The sequence below is a fragment of the Heteronotia binoei genome, unplaced genomic scaffold (genome assembly GCF_032191835.1).
Source record: "Heteronotia binoei isolate CCM8104 ecotype False Entrance Well unplaced genomic scaffold, APGP_CSIRO_Hbin_v1 ptg000047l___fragment_1, whole genome shotgun sequence".
In the NCBI taxonomy this organism is placed as follows: Eukaryota; Metazoa; Chordata; class Lepidosauria; order Squamata; family Gekkonidae; genus Heteronotia; species Heteronotia binoei.
In genome coordinates, this window is record NW_026799982.1 from 1,014,619 (window position 1) to 1,033,535 (window position 18,917).

Genomic DNA, 18,917 nt, shown 5'->3' on the forward strand with positions numbered 1-18,917 from the left:
AATGAGTGACCATTGAAGCTGGCAAGCCCCAGGTGTTGTAAAACAGGGGTCCCCAACCCCTGGTCCATGGACCGGTACTGGTCCGTGGCCTATTAGCAACCGGGCCGTGAGTTGCATAATTATTTCATTATATATTACAATGTAGTAATAATAAGACAACGGCATTGGATTTATATCCTGCCCTCCACTCTAAATTTCAGAGTCTCAGAGTGACTCACTATCTCCTTTGCCTTCCTTCCCCACAACAGAAATCCTGTAAGGTGGGGGGGGGGGGAGGCTGAGAGAGCTCTCCCAGAAGCTGCTTTTCAAGGACAACTCTTGAGAGAGCTATGGCTGACCCAAGGCCATTCCAGCAGCTGCAAGTGGAGGAGTGGGGAATCAAATCCAGTTATCCCAGATAAGAGTTCTCACACTTAAGCACCACACCAAACTAATAAAAATAAAGTGCACGATTGTATCATCCTGAAACCATCCCCCCCCCCTCCTCCCCAGTCCATGGAAAAACTGTCTTCTACAAGACCGGTCGCTGGTGCTAAAAAGGTTGAGGACTGCTGTTATAAAATGATCATACTGGTGGAAACCAGTCAGTAATCTAGCAACTAATCTAGAAGTGGCTCAGCTGCATTAGAGGAAGGTGCTTTCTAGAGCTAGAACTGAGCTGCTGGTAAGGTGAGTGAGTGTGATTTGCTTTTCTAAAGCTGCTGGGAAGCATTACCTACAGTTGCTGTGAGAGGGAACTGTGTGAGTGCTTGGTGCCTGCTGGAGAGGGGTTTCTGATTGCTTTTGTGTGTCTTTTGTGTAGCTATTGCTGAGTGAGGAGAACTTGTTTGCCTGGGGGTAATTGCTGGCCCCGCCCTCTGCTGTTGCTCTGGCTGTTGAGTCAGAGGTGGGTGGAGGCTTGAGCCTTTAATTTGCAAGGCTCCTCTTGCCAGAGGCGTGAGCCAAAGGGCTCTTGGCCTGTGGCTTTTAGTCTGGGAGTTCTGTAGAAAGTTGGGTACTTACTCACAAGTAGTTTCAAGTGGCAGCTGGTAGTGGGATTTAAAGAGAAGTCAAGATACAGAAAATTTTGAAATGGATTGCAGTAGCATGGCTGGTGAGGGAGCAGAGGTAGAGACTTGTAATGACTGTGGGATGTTTGTATTTCTATCTGAGAGTAGCAGCAATTACACTTGCAGCAAGTGTAAGTTAGTGGCCCTGCTGGAGCAGAAGATAGGGGAATGGAGGCACGATTGTCCACACTGCAGTGTATAAAGGAAGGTGAAGATTTTCTTGACAGAATGCATGAGAACAAGAGGAGGGAAAGGAAGTGGGATCTCAGCAATTAGAAGAGAACCCAACACAGGAGGAGGGTTCCTGGAAAAATGTAACCCGAAGGAGAAAGAAAATCAGGAGATGTTCTGAGCCTCTGCTGCTCAGCAATAGGTTCCAGGATCTCCCCACAGTAACTGATTCTGAACCATTGGAACAAGGGCTACTTCTCCAGCCTCCATGAAGCTTGAAGAAAGTTTCTCAGGATCTTGTGGATAAGAAGCCTGGAGCTTCTACTCCCTAATATAGGAAGAGGAAGGTGGTGGTGATTGGAGACTCCTTATTCAGAGGGGTGGAGCCCAAAGTGTGCCGACTGGACTTGTCATCCCAAGAGGTCTGGTGTCTGCCAGGTGCACGCATCCAGCATGTGACAGAAAGGATTGGAAGACTTATCAAGCCCATGGATTACTATCCTTTCTTGCTGATCCACGTGGGAATGAATGATACTGCCCGTCATAGCCCCGAATGTATTAGAAAAGACTATGTGGCTCTGGGTCAGAAGGTGAAGGAGCTGGGTACACAGGTTGTGTTCTCGTCAGTTCTTCCTGTTGAAGGCCATGGCTTAGGATGAGAAAGAAGAATACTTCAAACAAACGACTGGCTACGTCAATGGTGTCATCAGGAAAGATTCGGATTTCTGGACCATGGCTTATGCTTTCGAGATGGTGGTCATCTATCGGGAGATAGTTTGCACCTTACAGTGGTAGAGAAAAGGGTGTTTGGTAATAGCCTTGCTAACCTAATAAGGAGGGCTTTAAACTAAACTGTATGGGGGAATGAGACAATAATTCAAAGCCTCGTATGATGCCAGAAACTGGGGAAAAGAACATTAAAGATTTGCAGAGAGTGGCACATACGCTAGGTAATTTGAACTTGCAGGTTTGTATGGAAACTAAACCCTAGGGATGCATAAAACGTGGATTCCACTGTCTCTACACTAATGCACAGAGTATAGGAAACAAACAGGAGTCCTAATACGGGAAGAAGACTGTGACATAATAGGTCTTACTGAAACTTGGTGGGATGACACTCACCACTGGAATATTAGGATTCAGGGGTACAACTTATTTAAAAGGGACAGGCAAATGGGAAAGGGCGGAGGCATAGCAGTATATGTGAAGAAGGTATATACTTGTGAGGAAATATGTGAATCTGAACATGGCAGCTCAGTTGAGAGTCTCTGGGTAAAAATAAAAGGATTAAGAAAAAACACTGATATTATTGTGGGGGTCTGCTATAGACCACCAAGCCAGGCAGAGGACTTGGATGAGATACTCCTACAACAGACTGCAAAGTTCTCCAAGAGAAGGGATACAGTGATCATGGGAGATTTCAATTACCCAGACATCTGTTGGAAGTCCAACTCTGCTAAAAATGAAAAGTCAAATAGATTCCTGACAGCTTCCTTTTCCAGAAAGTGAGGAAGGAAACAAGGGGATCTGCTATCTTGGATTTCATTCTCACCAACAAGGAAGAATTGATTGAAGAAGTGGAAATAGTGGGCACCCTGGGCTGTGGTCACCATGTGATTTTGGAATTTACAGTCTTAGGGAAGGGAAAAGCTATATGTAGTCAAACTTATAGGTTGGACTTCAGAAAGGCAAACTTTGATAAACTTAGAAGTTGCTGGGTAAAATCCCATGGTCAGAAATACTTAGGAAAAAGGGGGTTCAGGAGGGGTGGGAGTTTCTTAAAAGCAAAATACTGAAAGCACAATAACAGACGATTCCTATGAGAAGAAAAAATGGAAAAAGCCTAAAGAAGCCGAGTTGGCTCCATAAACAGCTCTCTAAAGACTTGAGAAATAAAAAAGACTCCTTTAGGAATTGGAAGGAGGGCCTTATAACCAAGGATGAATAGAAACAAATCACCAGTGCTGTAGAGAAAAGGTTAGGAAAGCTAAAGCTCAGTATGAGCTTAGGCTGACTAAAGATGCTAAAAGCAACAAAAAAGGGTTCTTTTCTTATGTTCAGAGTAAGAAAAAAAAGCAAAGACACGGTAGGCCCATTGCGAGGGCAGGAAAGTGAAATTGTAAGAGGTAATGAAGAGAGGGTGGAACTGCTCAATTCCTACTTTTCCTCAGTCTTTTCTTCTGAGGGAAACGGTGCTCAACATGGCAAAAACAGAACATATAAGGGGGGGGATGAAGTTGCAACCTAGGATCAGCATAGAGGTAGTACATAAACACCTAGTTTCTTTAAATGAAACTAAGTCCTCAGGGCAAGAGGAACTTGCAGATATAATCTCTGAGTCTAAAAGAGCTTGCAGATATAATGTCTGAGCCTCTGGCTATTATTTTTGAGAATTCTTGGAGAACAGGAGAGGAGCTAGAAGATTGGAGGCGGGCGAATGTAGTCCCCATCTTCAAGAAGGGGAAAAAAGAGGATCCGGGTAATTACCAACCCATTAGCTTGACATCTATACTTGGAAACATTTTAGAACCAATCAGTCAGTCAGTCAGTCCTGGAACGTTTAGAAAGAATGGATGTGATTACTAAGAGCCAGAATGGGTTTCTCAAGAACAAGTCATGTCAGACTAACTTGATCTCTTTTTTTGAGAAAGTGACTACCTTGCTGGATTAGGGGAACGCTGTAGACGTCGTTTATCTTGATTTCAGTAAGGCTTTTGATAAGGTTCCACATACTACCCTTGTTGACAAGTTGGTAAAATGTGGTTTGGATCCTGTTACCGTTAGGTGGATCTGTAACTGGTTGACAGATCGCACCCAAAGAATGCTTGTGAATGGTTCCTCAACCTCTTGGAGAGGAGTGACAAGTGGAGTGCTCAAGGATATGTCCTGGGACCTGTTTGGTTCAACATCTTTATAAACAATTTGGATGAAGAAATAGAGGGAATGCTTATTAAATTTGCCGATGATACTAAATTGGGAGAAGTTGCAAATACAGTAGAAGACAGAAATAGGATACAGGATGACCTTGATAGGCTGGAAAACTGGGCTAAAATCAATAAAATGAATTTTAACAGGGATAAACGTAAAGTTCTGCATTTAGGTAGGAAAAATCCCGTGCATAGTTATAGCACGGGGGAGACTTGTCTTAGCAGTAGTATGTGCAAAAAGGATCTAAGGGTCTTAGTGGATCATACGCTGAACATAAGTCAACAGTGTGATGCGGTGGCTAAAAAGGCAAATGCAATTTTGGGCTGTATCAACAGAAGTATAGTGTCCAGATCACGTGATGTGATGATATTGCTTTACTCTGCTCTGGTAAGACCTCATCTGGAGTATTGTGCTCAGTTTGGGGCACCACATTTTAAGAAGGATATAGACAAGCTGGAACGGGTCCAGAGGAGAGTGACGAAGATGGTGAGGGGTCTGGAGACCAAGTCCTATGAGGAAAGGTTGAAGGAGCTGGGGATGCTTAGCCTGGAAAGGAGGCGGCTGAGAGGTGATATGATCACCATTTTCAAGTACTTGAAGGGCTGTCATATAGAGGAGGGTGTGGAATTGTTTTCTGTGGCCCCAGAAGGTAGGACCAGAACCAATGGGTTGAAATTAAATCAAAAGAGTTTTCGGCTCAACATTAGGAAGAACTTCCTGACCGTTAGAGCGATTCCTCAGTGAAACAGGCTTCCTCGGAAGGTGGTGGGCTCTCCTTCCTTGGAGGTTTTTAAACAGAGGCTAGATGGCCATCTGACAGCGATGAATTTGGGGTAGGTATTTGTGGATTTCCTGCATTGTGCAGGGGGTTGAACTAGATGAACCTGGAAGTCCCAACTCTATGATTCTGTGAACTATAAACTCATATAAAGTGTACCAGTTCTAAAGTTTGAAATCTTAAAGTCAATCCAGTTTTAAAGTCCAAGTCCATATAATACAATAATTCAAAGTCTTAGAATCCAAGTTAATTTTTTTGAATTGGCTCTATTATTACTTCAAGGCTTTTCACTAAGTCAGAGAAGCAGGCTGTTACACTATCAGCTTAGACTGTATACAACTGGTCTCCTCTACCCAGCATCACCTTTGTTGTTCATGGATTCAGTTTCAGCTTGTTCTCTTTTAACCACTTGACCACCATTCCCTGGCACTGATTTAGCACCAAAACTACTGCTTCTAGTGGCTTGGATAAATAAATTTATTGTTGTGCATTACATGTACATGCATCTCCAAGCCTCCAGATAACCTCCACCAAAGAATGCACATAGATGTTAAGGAGCATCAGTGAAAGGATTAATCTCTCAGCGACACCACAGATCACATTCCACATATGACAATCTATCACCAACAGTCACCCTTGGGTTACTGTCAGCCAGACAGGAGAAAAGCTATTTTATGCCAAACCTTTTATTCTTATGCCTTCTAGATGCTCTATTAAAATGGTATGATTGACAGTATTAAAAGCTGCTATGTCCAATAAAATCAACAAGGAGGAATTCCCCTCAGCATTTCACAGTCAGCAACTCTCCACCACAGCAATAAGCACTGCCTCACTACCAAAAACATGTCTGAAGACAGATTAAAATTGGTCAAGAGCTGATGTCTCCTCCAAGTATTCCTGGAGATGCTTTGCTACTGCTTTGCCTAGGCATGGAAGGTTGGAAACAATAACAGTTAACATCATCAACAGGCAATGACAGTTTCTTCCATAGTAGTCTTATTGCAGCATCTTCTGACTTTGAAAGGAAAATTTCCTCCAATAATGAGGTGTTAACAATTCTGTCAAACCAACTGATGCAGGGGAGGTTTTAATTAGCCATGAAGGGCACAGATCCAGTTTAGAAGTTGTAGGTTTCACACTTCCATCCACTCCAGAAGAAAAGCTCACCTGAAACTATCCATCAAATATGGATAAGTTGGTACCACAAATCAGGCTTGTTATTAAAAATACGGATATCCAGATTGGAGGAGATCAGAGATTTTATCAGCAAACTTATTACACTGCCCTGATAGTTCCTTATCTGAGCTAATCCCCTAAATCTTTGAGGTTCTTTACTTATTATAGCAAACTTTATTCATGTTAAGAATGCAGGTGGAAAACTTGCACCATTGTTACCTTTCTTGGCTTTGTCAGCAATGCCAAAGAGCATCAAACAGTAACACCTTAGCTTCCAGCACTTCAAATCAAAGACACACATCTCACCAAAAGATATTTCATTATTGGGATGTCTACCCTTCCCCACAAGAGGTTTCAAGATAATCCCTGTTGTTCAATCTGAATTTACAAATACCACAACAGTTCCTATTAACATTCACTTACTGATGTAAGGAGCCATGCCAGGATCCAGTGTTGTAATCATGGTCTCTACAGAATGTTTGGTTTTATCAAGTACTGATTTCACCATAGGATTTCCAGCTACACCCTGCAGGAGAAATTCATGTCATTAAATTCACTTTGGTCTTCTCTTTCACACTGTGGCTATATTTGCATATAACTTTAAAACTTCAGATTCACCATTTCTGTTGTCATACAATTGCATTGATCCCTTTTGCGATTTCTTTTATGCAACAGGGTAACTAAATTAGGAATTGCTGCATCCCTCTTTTACCTATTTGCCTTTGGGAAAAAGAACGAAATAAACAGGTTGCTTACCTGTAACTGATGATCTTCGAGTGGTCATCTGTGCAGTCACACACATGGGTCTTGCCGCAGGCAATGGATCCATTCCTCGGAGTTCCAATAGCTCGCCTATAGCGCTTTTGGCGCGCTCCCCTCCCGCTCTGGGGAGCAGGCAGCGACCGCGCATGCCTGGAGCGGGGGGGGAGCGCCCATTCCACTCAGTTTCTTCCAGCCGCCGCTGACACAGACACTGTACAAAGTTAGATAACAATTACAAGAGGCCAGCAGCGGGGAAGGCTGGGTGGGCGTGTGTGACTGCACAGATGACCACTCGAAGATCATCAGTTACAGGTAAGCAACCTGTTTATCTTCTTCGTGGTCTCTGTGCAGTCCCACACATGGGTGACTAGCCAGCTGAGTAACCTGGAGGAGGGTGCTGGTAAAAGAAGATAGTTAGTCACATAAAAATACCACATCATACTCGAAGACCTAGGGGCAGAAGCAAAAAGCACTCACTATACTTCAGTGGAAGATGGATCGGAGGACTGCTTGGCCGAAGGAAGCGTCTCGTCTCGCACGAACGTCCAAGGCATAATGGGAGACGAACGTGGAAGGAGAGGACCACGATGCAGCCGCACAGATGTCCTCTAGAGAGACGCCCTGTAGAAAGGCCGAAGACGTCGAGACCGCTCTAGTAGAGTGAGCCTTAAGGCCTTCGGGAGGAGGCTGTTTAGCCAGATCGTAACACAACCTGATGGCACTAACTACCCATTTAGATAGTCTCTGGGTAGAAATTTTGTGTCCTTTGCGAGGTTTACCATAGGCCACAAACAGGTTAGGGTCCTTACAGAAAGGTTGTGTACGATTCAGATAGAAGGCTAACGCCCTTCTGACATCCAGAGAATGTAGTGACCGCTGCCCTTGGTCTGTTGGGTTAGGGAAAAACGTTGGTAGCGACGTGGAAGTAGACAGATGAAACTTGGAGACAACTTTAGGGAGGAACGCAGGATCTGGTCGTAAGACAACCTTGTCCCTATGGAAGATGGTGTAGGGAGGGTCATGTCGGAAGGCACATAAGTCACTTGCCCGCTTACCAGAGGTAAGGGCTATTAGTAGTGCTGTCTTCCAGGAAAGAAGGTTGAGCGGTATTGTCGCCATGGGTTCAAAGGGTGTCTTCATTAGACAGGAAAGAACAAGGGATAAACTCCACGTTGGAACGAACGGTTTAACAGGTGGATGTAGGTGTAGCATTCCCTTGAGGAAGGATTTGGATAAGGGGTGAGAGAAAACCGTCTTGCCATCAATGGTGTCATGGAATGCCGAGATGGCAGAGAGGTGTACTTTAAGTGAAGAGTAGCACAGGCCTGATTTTTGCAGGGATAAGAGATAATCTAGAATCAGGTTTAGAGGTGTTGACTCTGGTCTTAGATGATAGGGTGTGACGAAGGAGCAAAAGCGCTTCCATTTGCGTTGGTATGAAAGTCTGGTGGAAGGCTTTCTTGCGTTGAGAAGGATATTGGTTACCTCGGTGGAGAAGCAGGCGAGTGTATCCTCCAGGCAGTGAGGGCCAGAACCCGAGGGTTGTGATGAAGTACCTGGCCGTTTGCCTGCGATAGGAGATCTCCCACGGTCGGAAGGCGGCGGTAAGTGTGTTGTGACATTTGTAGAAGTCTGGTGAACCACGGTTGCCGTGGCCACCACGGTGCGATAAGGATGCAGTCCGTGCCATCCCGTGCGACCTTTGTCAACACCCGTGTCATTAGGGGGGTTGGAGGAAAAATGTAGTGGAGGGGACCTCTCCAAAGATGTAGGAAGGCATCGTTGCCCTTCCTGCAGTAGAAGCGATGACATTTGGCATTGTCCCTGGAGGCAAAGACGTCCACCCTGGGGGTGCCGAAGCACGTGAAGATCCGACGAAGGTAGGTCAGATTGATGGACCATTCGTGGTCGTCTATGCGTAGCCTGCTTAGTGAGTCGGCCAGAACATTGTCCACGCCTGGGAGGTGGATTGCAGTCATATGGATGTTGTGCTTGATACACCATTCCCAGAGCAGTATGGCTATGCGGCACAGTCGAAGAGATCTGGTGCCTCCCTGCTTGTTTACATAGAAGACTGTTGCCATATTGTCTGTGGAGATCTGGATGTGTTGACCCCCGATGAGAGGAAGGAACGATTGGAGAGCTCTGTGTACAGCAATCAGTTCTAAACAGTTTATGTGCAAGGTCCTCTCCTGAGGAGTCCAGAGACCTCTGACAGTCTTGCCTTCTAAGTGGGCTCCCCACCCCCACATGGAGGCATCTGTTGTCACGGTAGCCGTTGGAGTAGTTGGTAGGAACGGCATGCCCTCGAGGAGGTTGTCGAGGACGGTCCACCAAGTGAGAGAAGGAAGGACTCTCCTGGGAACGGTGAGCAGGGTGCTCTGAGGTTGCACATGAGGACGGTAGGCACGTACAAACCAGAGCTGAAGTGGTCTCATTCGTAGCCTGGCGAAGAGGAGGACTGCTGTAGTAGTGGCCATCAGGCCTAGAAGGCGTTGGATAGTGAGGGCCGGTTGGATAGGTTGTAGCTGGACCAGCCTGGCAAGGCTGATGATCGTCAGAGCGCGGTCCTCGGGGAGGAAGGCGCGGTGTATAGAGGTGCGGAGATGAGCCCCTATGAAGTTGAGATGCTGAGTGGGGGTGAAGTGCGATTTGGTGACATTCACCCTCAGGCCTAGAGAAGACAGGAGGAGAAGGGCTGCGTGGAGATTGGACTCGAGCTGACTTGGTGTTGGTGCAATGAGGAGCCAGTCGTCTATGTACGGGAAGACTGTGATATTTCGGATCCGTAGAGCAGCTGCCACCACCGCCATGCACTTGGTGAAAACCCTGGGTGCAGTGGAGAGGCCGAATGGTAGGGAAACATACTGGTAGTGATGTTGGCCCATCGCGAACCGGAGATATCTTCGATGTTGAGGTCGGATTGTCACATGGAAGTAAGCATCCTGAAGATCTAGGGAAGCCATCCAGGAATTTTTTGGAATCAAGGGCAAGATGGACTGCAGCGAGATCATTCTGAATTTCCTGTACTCGATGAATTTGTTTAGCTTCCGAAGATCTAGAATAGGACGCTTGCCTCCATCCCTCTTGGGGACCAGGAAGTACCTTGAGTAGAACCCCGTTCCCCGATGTTGGGGGGGAACAGGTTCTATGGCCTTTTTCTGGAGCAAGTCCAGAATCTCCTGATGGAGGTGATGGGATGGGGGGGTAGTGACAAAGTAGTGGTGGCGAGGTAGTGAAGCGAACTCGATTGCGTACCCCAGGCGTACGATGGTGAGTACCCAGGAGTCGGTGGTAATAGAGCTCCAAGTCCTGTAGAATGGGGAGAGACGCGTGGGGTAGGGCGACTGTATGGGGAAGTCAAAGAGACTGCTTGGCAGGGAGGGATGATTTTTTGGTCTGCTGAGAGCGCTGCCTTTGTTGGAAAGAAGGCTTTTGTTGTGTAGGTCTTCTTTTCCAGTATTCAGTCTGCTTAGGGGAACGTTGGCGTCTTTGGAAAGATGGTTTCCAAGGTTGTTTGCGAATGAACGGTTGTGAAGCTGGTTGGGATACTCCTAGGCGCTTGGCCCTTTTGCGACCGTCGTCAACGGAAGACAAGACCTCATCAGTAGAGGCATGAAAGAGGCCCAGGCCGTCGAAGGGGAGATCCTCTATCTTCTGCTTGATGTCAGGTTGCAGATTAGTGGATCTAAGCCAAGCGTGACGACGCAAGGCAACTGAGGAGGCGAAGACGCGGGAGGAACAGGAGACCGCATGGCGAATTGAATTAATTTGTTGTTTGGAGACCCTGGAGAGTTCAGAAACCAGGGTTGAGGCTGTTCTCTGAGAGGAGTCAGGAAGCGAGGGTATGAGTGGTGTGAATTGGTTCGCCAGATTGAAGGTATAAGCCGCGAAGTATGCTAGGTAGTTGTTAAGCTTCGAGTTGGTGGAGGCTAGAGTAAAGATCTTTCTTGCCAAAGTGTCTAATTTTCTTCCCTCACGGTCCGGAGGCGTGGGATGTCTGGAGGGTTTGGTCTTCATGGCCGAATGAACAATAATAGAGTTCGGAGCCGGATGTGAGGCTAGAAACTTAGCATCGGGGGCATGGACTCGATAGAGGGAGTCCAGCCTCTTTGAAGTGGGGGGTACTGAGGCAGGTTTGTCCCAGGCCTCCTGAAGACCCTCCAAGTGCACCGGTAGCATAGGAAGGAAGGACCCGGGCGGAAAGTCGGACTGCACCAAGTCATGTACCATGTCCGACACCTTGGGGGAGTCCGCCTGGAGGGGTATTTTCAGTGCCTCAGCCATCGAAGTAATTAGGTTGAGGTACGCCTTGGATGCATCCGAAGGAGAGAGCCGGAGCTGTTGTGCAGGATCGGAAGGAAGAGATGGAGAGTGGTCTTCCGAATCCGAAGAGGCTGGGGACTCTCTGTCCGAGGAGGAAGCTGCCGTGGAGGGAGAGGGTGGAGGAATGGCCGGTTCCGAGATGGGAGCTGTAGGCTCCGAGGTCTTGGAAGGAGACCGAAGTCGAGAGTCCGGGGCCACGGATACGGTGGCAGAAGCAGTACGAGATTTCGCCACGTCTCGGTACCGAGGGTGCTCCCGGCGTTGATGCGAGGGGCCAGCCTCTTGTTCCGATGATAGGAGGCGGTTAAGGAGTCTGGGCGAGTACTCGAAGTGACTTTGAGGGTCACGAAGTCGAGAAGGGCGGTCAAAATGGAGTTGAGGTGAATCTTCGCGTCGAGTTGGGCGCGTGTAGCGAGGCCGAGGCGACCCTCCATAACGGATCCGTGGAGTAGCGGTATCACGATGGAAGTAAGGGTCTGGCTCCTGGTATCTATGATGGACGTCCCAATTGGTGTAAGAAGCGGATTGGTGACGAGATCGGCCTTGTCTCGGTGAAGGTGATCTGGAGAGAGGAGAGTATTCATATCGCCGTCTGGAATAGTAATCTTGTTGCTCAAAATAAACGGAGGAACCGGAGTCGTGCCGGCTACGCGGAGAGCGTGATCGGATTCTAATCCGGTGGGAGGATACTTGAGTTGCCGATTCACGGTACAACGGAGAAAGCGCAACATCTTGGAAAGATTCCGGTCGTAGAGATGAGCGTAGATAGGTCTGTGTCGGGTCGGTGGTACGGTCGGGTTCAAGGATCTCTGAAGGTACCACGCTGTGGACGGAGGGCGACCGAGACCGAATTGGAATCACCTCCACGGCCGTGGAGGTGTGAGGTGTAAGCCGAGGCATGTCGGTGATGACATCTACAGGGGTCGACAACTCGGGCGGCAGGAGTGGTTGAGCTGAACTCGATTGAGCAGTCGAAGCCATGGAGGTCGAGGCCGTAGTGTCACGGGGCTTTATGGGCGCCGAGTCCGCCGATTCGGAATGGCGAGCCGATTCGGAATGGTGAGGTTTCTTAGGCGCCGAATCCGAATGTCGAGGTTTCTTAGGCGCCGACTCCGATTCGGAATGACGCAGTTTTTTCGAAGACTTATGGCCGGATTCGGCGTGCTTCGGAGGTCGTTTCCCGGACTTGTGCGTCTTTTGAGACTGAGGCGCGGCCGGGGAAGCCGAGTCTCCCGCTCGAAGTGGGGGAGGCGGCGGGTCGGAAGTAGGCATAGCCCGCAAGGACCGTTCTAAGAGGAAGGCCTGTAGTCGTGCAGCGCGGTTTTTGCGTGCCTGCTTGCCGAAGTTAGCACAATGCGGGCAAGCGTCGACCCGATGGCCTTCCCCGAGGCAGAACAGGCAGTGACTGTGGCCGTCTGTGGTGGGGATTTTAGCTCCACAGTGCCTACACTTTTTGAAAGTAACCTTCCCTTCCATACGCCCCGGACGGTAGGGGGGGGGGGGGAGGGAGGGGAGAAGGGTTGGAAAAGGAAGAAAAAAGCGCAGAAGCGGTTGTTTTATAAGTAATTTTTTTTTTTTTTTTTTTTTAGGACGAAGAAAGGGGGAAGAAAAAGCGATACCAGTCGAAGTAGAGAGCGAAGGCCAAGGAGAAGACGAGCTAAGGAAGAGCGCAGCGAGGAAGGTGTTGTCCGGGCGGCGGAAAGGAAGAAACTGAGTGGAATGGGCGCTCCCCCCCCGCTCCAGGCATGCGCGGTCGCTGCCTGCTCCCCAGAGCGGGAGGGGAGCGCGCCAAAAGCGCTATAGGCGAGCTATTGGAACTCCGAGGAATGGATCCATTGCCTGCGGCAAGACCCATGTGTGGGACTGCACAGAGACCACGAAGAAGATCTAACAAGTCCTCCAAGGATAGTTAAATGCAAACAATGCTTAGTTAACAATGTCTCAGGAAGCAGTGTATTGCCGGATTGCTACTCCATAGTTAGCCCTAGGGATGTGTAAAAAAGCCAGTATTTTTCACTTTTGGGTATATGGAACCTGAAAAATATTGATATTTCCCAGTATTCTTAAATCCCAATACTGGAATGGTATTCGGATTCAGTAAATATTTGGGATTCCTGAATTTTTCTGGGTCCAATGAGCCTGAGAAGAAAAAGACAAGAGGAACAGCTGGGGTGGTGGGAGCTCCTTGCTGCCTTGGCTGATCCTGGCCTGGCCCCTCTTTACAGCTTAGTTTAAATTGAGCTCCAAAGAGAAGCCAGCCCCAGCCAAGGTGGTGTGCAGCTATCAACTCCTGCCACCCCCTCCAATCCTGGGCTTGCTCTTCTTTGCAGCTTGGCTGAAAACAGGTTGCAAAGAGGAGCCAGCCCCAGTTGCAAAGAGGAGCCAGCCCCAGATGAAGGTTCTCTGCGCAGGCTCTGCTGGGCAACTCGACATAGACTGGACTGCCCAAAAGAGTCCTCCAAGAAGCTAATCCTGCAGGGAAAGTTCTCCCTGCAGGCTCTGCTGGGATTTTGCGGGGCAGCCCGGTTTAAACTGGACCACCCAATGGAGCTGCCTCATCCTCTACTGTTTCCAATGAAGGAAGGAAGCATTTAAAGGGACAGAGCTATAGACAGAGCTAATATATGACTACATTGCTAATCAGCAATAAAATTAATGGATGACTTTTGACTACTTGTGATCTGGTAACCTAAAGTACTTCACAACATTGCAAGGAAAATAAGATCACATGTTCAATGCCAAGAGCTCCTTGGGGAGAAAGCAGGTTACAAATATCATCAATTAAAGGATTCATTATTACATGCTGCAAACGTCATTGGATATTATCCTTCTTTCTCGCACGCACTGGTATTTTTACTATGGCTTTTAGAAAACCATATTTCTTGATCTTGTTCCCAGTACCAAATTGCTAAAGATCCTGGCCTGCCTCTTTGGATACAGGCTCTTCCCTGCTTCATCTAGCAGGGATAAGAAAATCCAGCACTGCTGGGGTAGAAAAAGCTACTCCCAGAGCTGTAATAGTATCCTGCCCATGTTGTTTATCATTCCACCCTTGCAAGCGGTTCCATTTCCTAGAGTGGACAGAATAGAACAGAAGTTATTGATGTGGTGTCTCTTCTGGAATAAAGTATTTTTAGGAAATAGGCAGGACCAGGTGGGGCTTTAGCCCAGCAAGGCTTCTGAATAACCTTCGGAGATTGGCTGTACAGATTTTTTTTTTAAAAACCCACTGCTTTGGCAGTAACTGCCACCACAACATAAGTATCTTCATTGTGTGACTGAAAGTAACCTGTGCCAGACATTTTGACAATGAAAGTGACATTATCACGTCAGGAATATCATGTGGGGATGCTCTGGTTTGAGGGCAAAACACTATGGTAAAACTGCCCTCAAACCATAGAGTTTTGCCCCCAAATCAGAGCATCCCAGTGCAACATCCCCAGCATGATGACATCCCTTTTGCATGATGTCATTGTGACATCGCTGTTTGGGGGTGGGGGTTCCCTCACTAGCCAGCTGGCCAGCAACAGGGAGAAGCCTCCAAAAGTGGGGGATCCCCTGCCTGGACCTGGGGGCTGCAACCCTAAAAGAATGTGATTTTAATCTGCACAGCCAATCAGATCTCCAATGGCCAATCAGATACCGCACTGGGCAAGAATCTCACCTAGCTACAATCACTTTCTAAAAAACACTTGGTGGGAGCTAGGAAAGGGATTTGGACCCCTGCCCTAGAGACTAACATTAGTCAAGATAGGTGTCACATCCCATGAGAACTATGTTATACAGGCCTGTTCTAATTGCTAACTGCAAATATTTCAATTCATTTGCTTTCACTTCAAAGTGTTTTTAAGAAATATTTCTATCAGGATTGTAAACATAAAGTGACAATTACCTTTATAAAGCCCCACAGTCCTCCAGCAGATGATTCCATTGGTATGCCAACTACCCTGGGGTCTTCACGCTCCTCTGGGAAAGTAATTGTGGAGCCACTTCCAGTACCAGGTGCTAATGATGATGGTATAGAAGTCTGCTGTGTTACAGCAGTTGTCAGGACACCTGAGAAACAACAGTACAAATAAATACATCACAGTTCATTCTGTTGAAACCTGGGATTCCTTACTGTACAAATTAATTCTTCCATTCAGAAAACAGTATGGGTTTGATGGCATATACTAGTTTAAAAATAAAACCTATTCCTACTAAACCAATACTACTCAGAAGATTAATGAATTATTTAGGAGCAAAGGTTTTGGAGAGTCATTTTCATGGAGAACAGACATATGCATAGACAGAATATTAAAGCTATTTACAGAACATATTTCAATTAAACTTTTTTCTCAGTGAAAATATGTTCTTTAGTTTGGTATGGGAGAAGAGAGGAAAAATGTTATAAATGAAACACAGAAACAACAACCACACTAGATTGAAAGGATCATTAGAAAAGACTATGTAAAGACAGATTTAGGAGGATTAAAATAAATTGAGGTAGAAATTTACAGAATAATAACCGTGTTTAGTGACTGCTATTTGTAGGATATTACTTGAAAATAAGGATTGTTTTCTTTTTGAAAGGTTCCCAAAGGTTTCTCTCTCTTTCTCTGGAATCATTAACTCAGGAAAAATTACTTAGAATATTAGCTTCTGATTCACTAAAAACATAGAGACCATTTAGGTCTGCAACCAGTGGTGGTTTAAATATATGTGTTTAAAAAAAAAAATCAAAATTCTGTGGTAAAAAGTTAAGTTCTATGGCTATTGTGAGTCATGGGACACAGCAATCTATTTATGTTGCAGTTCATTATTATGACTGTTACTTATCAGCAAAGATTCTATATTTTTATTTTTTAATACCCAAGTTAGAGAGTAAGCAGATTCCAACAGAGATTGTACTGGTTACTCTAGATGCAGCCTCATTGTATACAGGCATTCTGTTAGAGGAGGCACATCAAATTTTGGATAACTGCACTAATCTAGATCCCTCTACTTATTTTCTATTTGAATTAACTGATATAATTTTTGGGAAAAAATTCAAATTTGAAGATGGCTTTTATCTACAGATCAGAGAGCTTGCAATGAGAAGTAGCTTTTCACTGAGTGTGGCTAACTTATTATGGCTGAGCTTGAGAGTCAAACTATTTGTCACAAAGACTGTAGTCCATTTCATGACAAGATTATTGTATATAAGAGATATAAAGATGGCTTTTTTCTTGATTTTAAGAGATAGTGAACACAGGAACAATTTTTTGATGAATGGGATTCACACTAACATTAAATTTTCAGGGAAGGTGGATGGGAGTTCTGTTGCTTTCTTGAATATCGTCACAGTATTGCCGGGACCACAGAAAAGCTGCTAAACCACAACAAAGATAAAACTCTCCATGTTAAAACACAATTCTGACTGTGTAATGATGATATCAAAATACAAAAAGAGTATTATCATATCAGTCATGCAGAAAGTTAAAACCTCATTAGTTCCACAATGCTACTACTGTCCTCATATGGCACAAAGCCACTATATTATATTCCACATAGAATATTTTTCCTTTTCTCAAATATAGCACTGGAATATAATATAGTGGCTTTGTGCCATATATTTATTTATTTATTTACCTTAGACTTTTATCCGCGGCCCGGCTGTTACTGGATCTCCCAAAGTGGGGACACATTCAGCCGGGCCTTCGGACCCTGCACTGGCTTCCAGTGATGTACCGAGTCCGGTACAAGGTGCTGGTTATCACCTTTAAAGCCCTATATGGCTTGGGACCTGTCTACTCGAATGACCGTCTTTCCCCTCATGTTCCCCAGAGAGTACTGAGGTCGGGAACACAAAATCTCCTTACTGTCCCTGGGCCGAAAGAAGTCCGCTTGAAATCCACCAGAGAAAGGGCTTTCTCTGTTATGGCCCCTACATGGTGGAATCAGCTGCCGGAAGAGGTGAGGGCCCTGCGGGACCTTGTCCAGTTCCGCAGGGCCTGTAACACGATCCTCTTCCGGCTAGCCTATACCTAGCTTGAGAATTTAATGCACTTGCCAGATCTCTTTTATATATATTTGGAATATTTATTAATCTTTAAGGTTTTATCTGTTTTATCTGTTTTAAATGTTTAATCCTTTACATGTTTAAATATTGTTTAATTTTTATGTCGGATCTATTATTGGAAGCCGCCCTGAGCCACTCGTGGGAAGGGCATGATATAAATTCTAAATAAAATAAAATAAAATAAATCCCTCCCTCTCCGCAAGCGGACTCAGGGCAGCTTACAACAGTCGTTTACACGATTTAATACAATAAGTCAATAAAATCTATAAAACATTAATACAATTAAAATTTAAAAACTATTCCACGGTGCTGTACCATTACTATGTTGGCGGTTCTGCTTTTCAGACGGTTGGTCACCAGGAACTCTAGCTGATGTCAGGTGGCAGCTCTCTCTCAGTTTAAGCATCGAAAGCTGGTCTTACAGGCCCTGCGGAATGTAGGAAGGTCCCGCAGGGCCCTTATGGCCTCCGGGAGAGCATTCCATAACTCTGGTGCTGCAACCAAGAAGGCCCTGGCTCGTGTCAAACGCAACCTGGCCTCCTTTGGTCCAGGGGTGGACAGCAGATTTTTTTTGTCCCTGAGCACAGTGCTCTCTGGGGAATATATGGGGAAAGGCGGTCCCACAGATAAACAGGTCCCTGACCATAAAGGGCTTTAAAGGTCAATACCAACACCTTGAAACGGATTCGGAACACAATAGGTAGCCAGTGCAGCTCTTTCAGCACCGGCTGAATGTGCTCCCATCGAAGGGGCCTCATTAATAGCCGTGCCGCAGTGCTCTGCACTAACTGTAGTTTCCGAGTCAGCGTCAAGGATAGCCCCATGTAGAGAGCATTACAGTGATCTATTCTTGTGGTGACCGTCGCATGGATCACCATTGCTAAGTCATTGTGCTCCAGAAAAGAAGCCAGCTGCCACACCCGTCAAAGATGAAAAAAGGCGGATCTAATAGTGGCTGCTACCTGGGCCTCCATTGGAAGGGAGGACTCAAGGAGCACGCCCAAGCTCTTGACCTTAGGGGCCGGTATCAATGGCACCCCGTCTAGAGCCGGCAGCTGGACCCCTCCCCTTGGACCACCCCGGCTCAGGTAGAGAACCTCCGTCTTCGTCAGATTCAATTTCAGCCAACTCAGCCTGAGCCAGGATGCTACAGCTTGAAGAGCCAGGTCCAGATTTTCCGGGGTACAGTCGGACTGGCCACCCATCAATAGATAGAGCTGGGTGTCGTCTATGTATTACTGACAACCCAGTTTATACTTCCTGACAATCTGGGCAAGGGGGCGCATATAGATGTTAAATAACATCGGGGACAGAACCGCACCCTAAGGCACACCACATGTGAGTGAGTGCCTCTGGGATTACTCCTCCCCTATCACCACCCTTTGTCCCCGATCTTGGAGAAAGGAGGTCAACCACTGTAAGACGGACCCCTGAATCCCCACGTCGGCAAGGCGGCCAGTCAGTAGCTGATGATCAACCGTATCAAAAGCGGCTGACAGGTCCAATAATAGCAGCACTGCTGAGCCACCCCGATCCAGATGTCGCAGGAGGTCATCCATGAGAGCGACCAGAACTGTCTCCATCCCGTGACCTGGTCAAAAGCTGGACTAGAATGGATCCAGTGCGGAAGTGTCTTTCGGGAATCCCTGTAGCTGAATTGCCACCGCCCGCTCTATAACCTTACCCA

At 46.5% G+C, this 18,917-nt stretch overlaps 1 protein-coding gene across 1 annotated transcript in view; it reads right to left on the reverse strand.

Moving 5' to 3' along the window:
• LOC132590491 (protein PRRC1-like) overlaps positions 1-18,917 on the reverse strand; it is a 57,453-nt gene that overhangs the window by 18,041 nt on the left and 20,495 nt on the right. Inside the window, exons 4-5 of the mRNA XM_060263398.1 lie at positions 15,083-15,246; positions 6,526-6,628 (exon numbers count right to left, since the gene is read on the reverse strand). Of these exons, the coding sequence (XP_060119381.1) occupies positions 6,526-6,628; positions 15,083-15,246 (267 nt within the window). The remainder of the gene's footprint in view (positions 1-6,525; positions 6,629-15,082; positions 15,247-18,917) is intronic.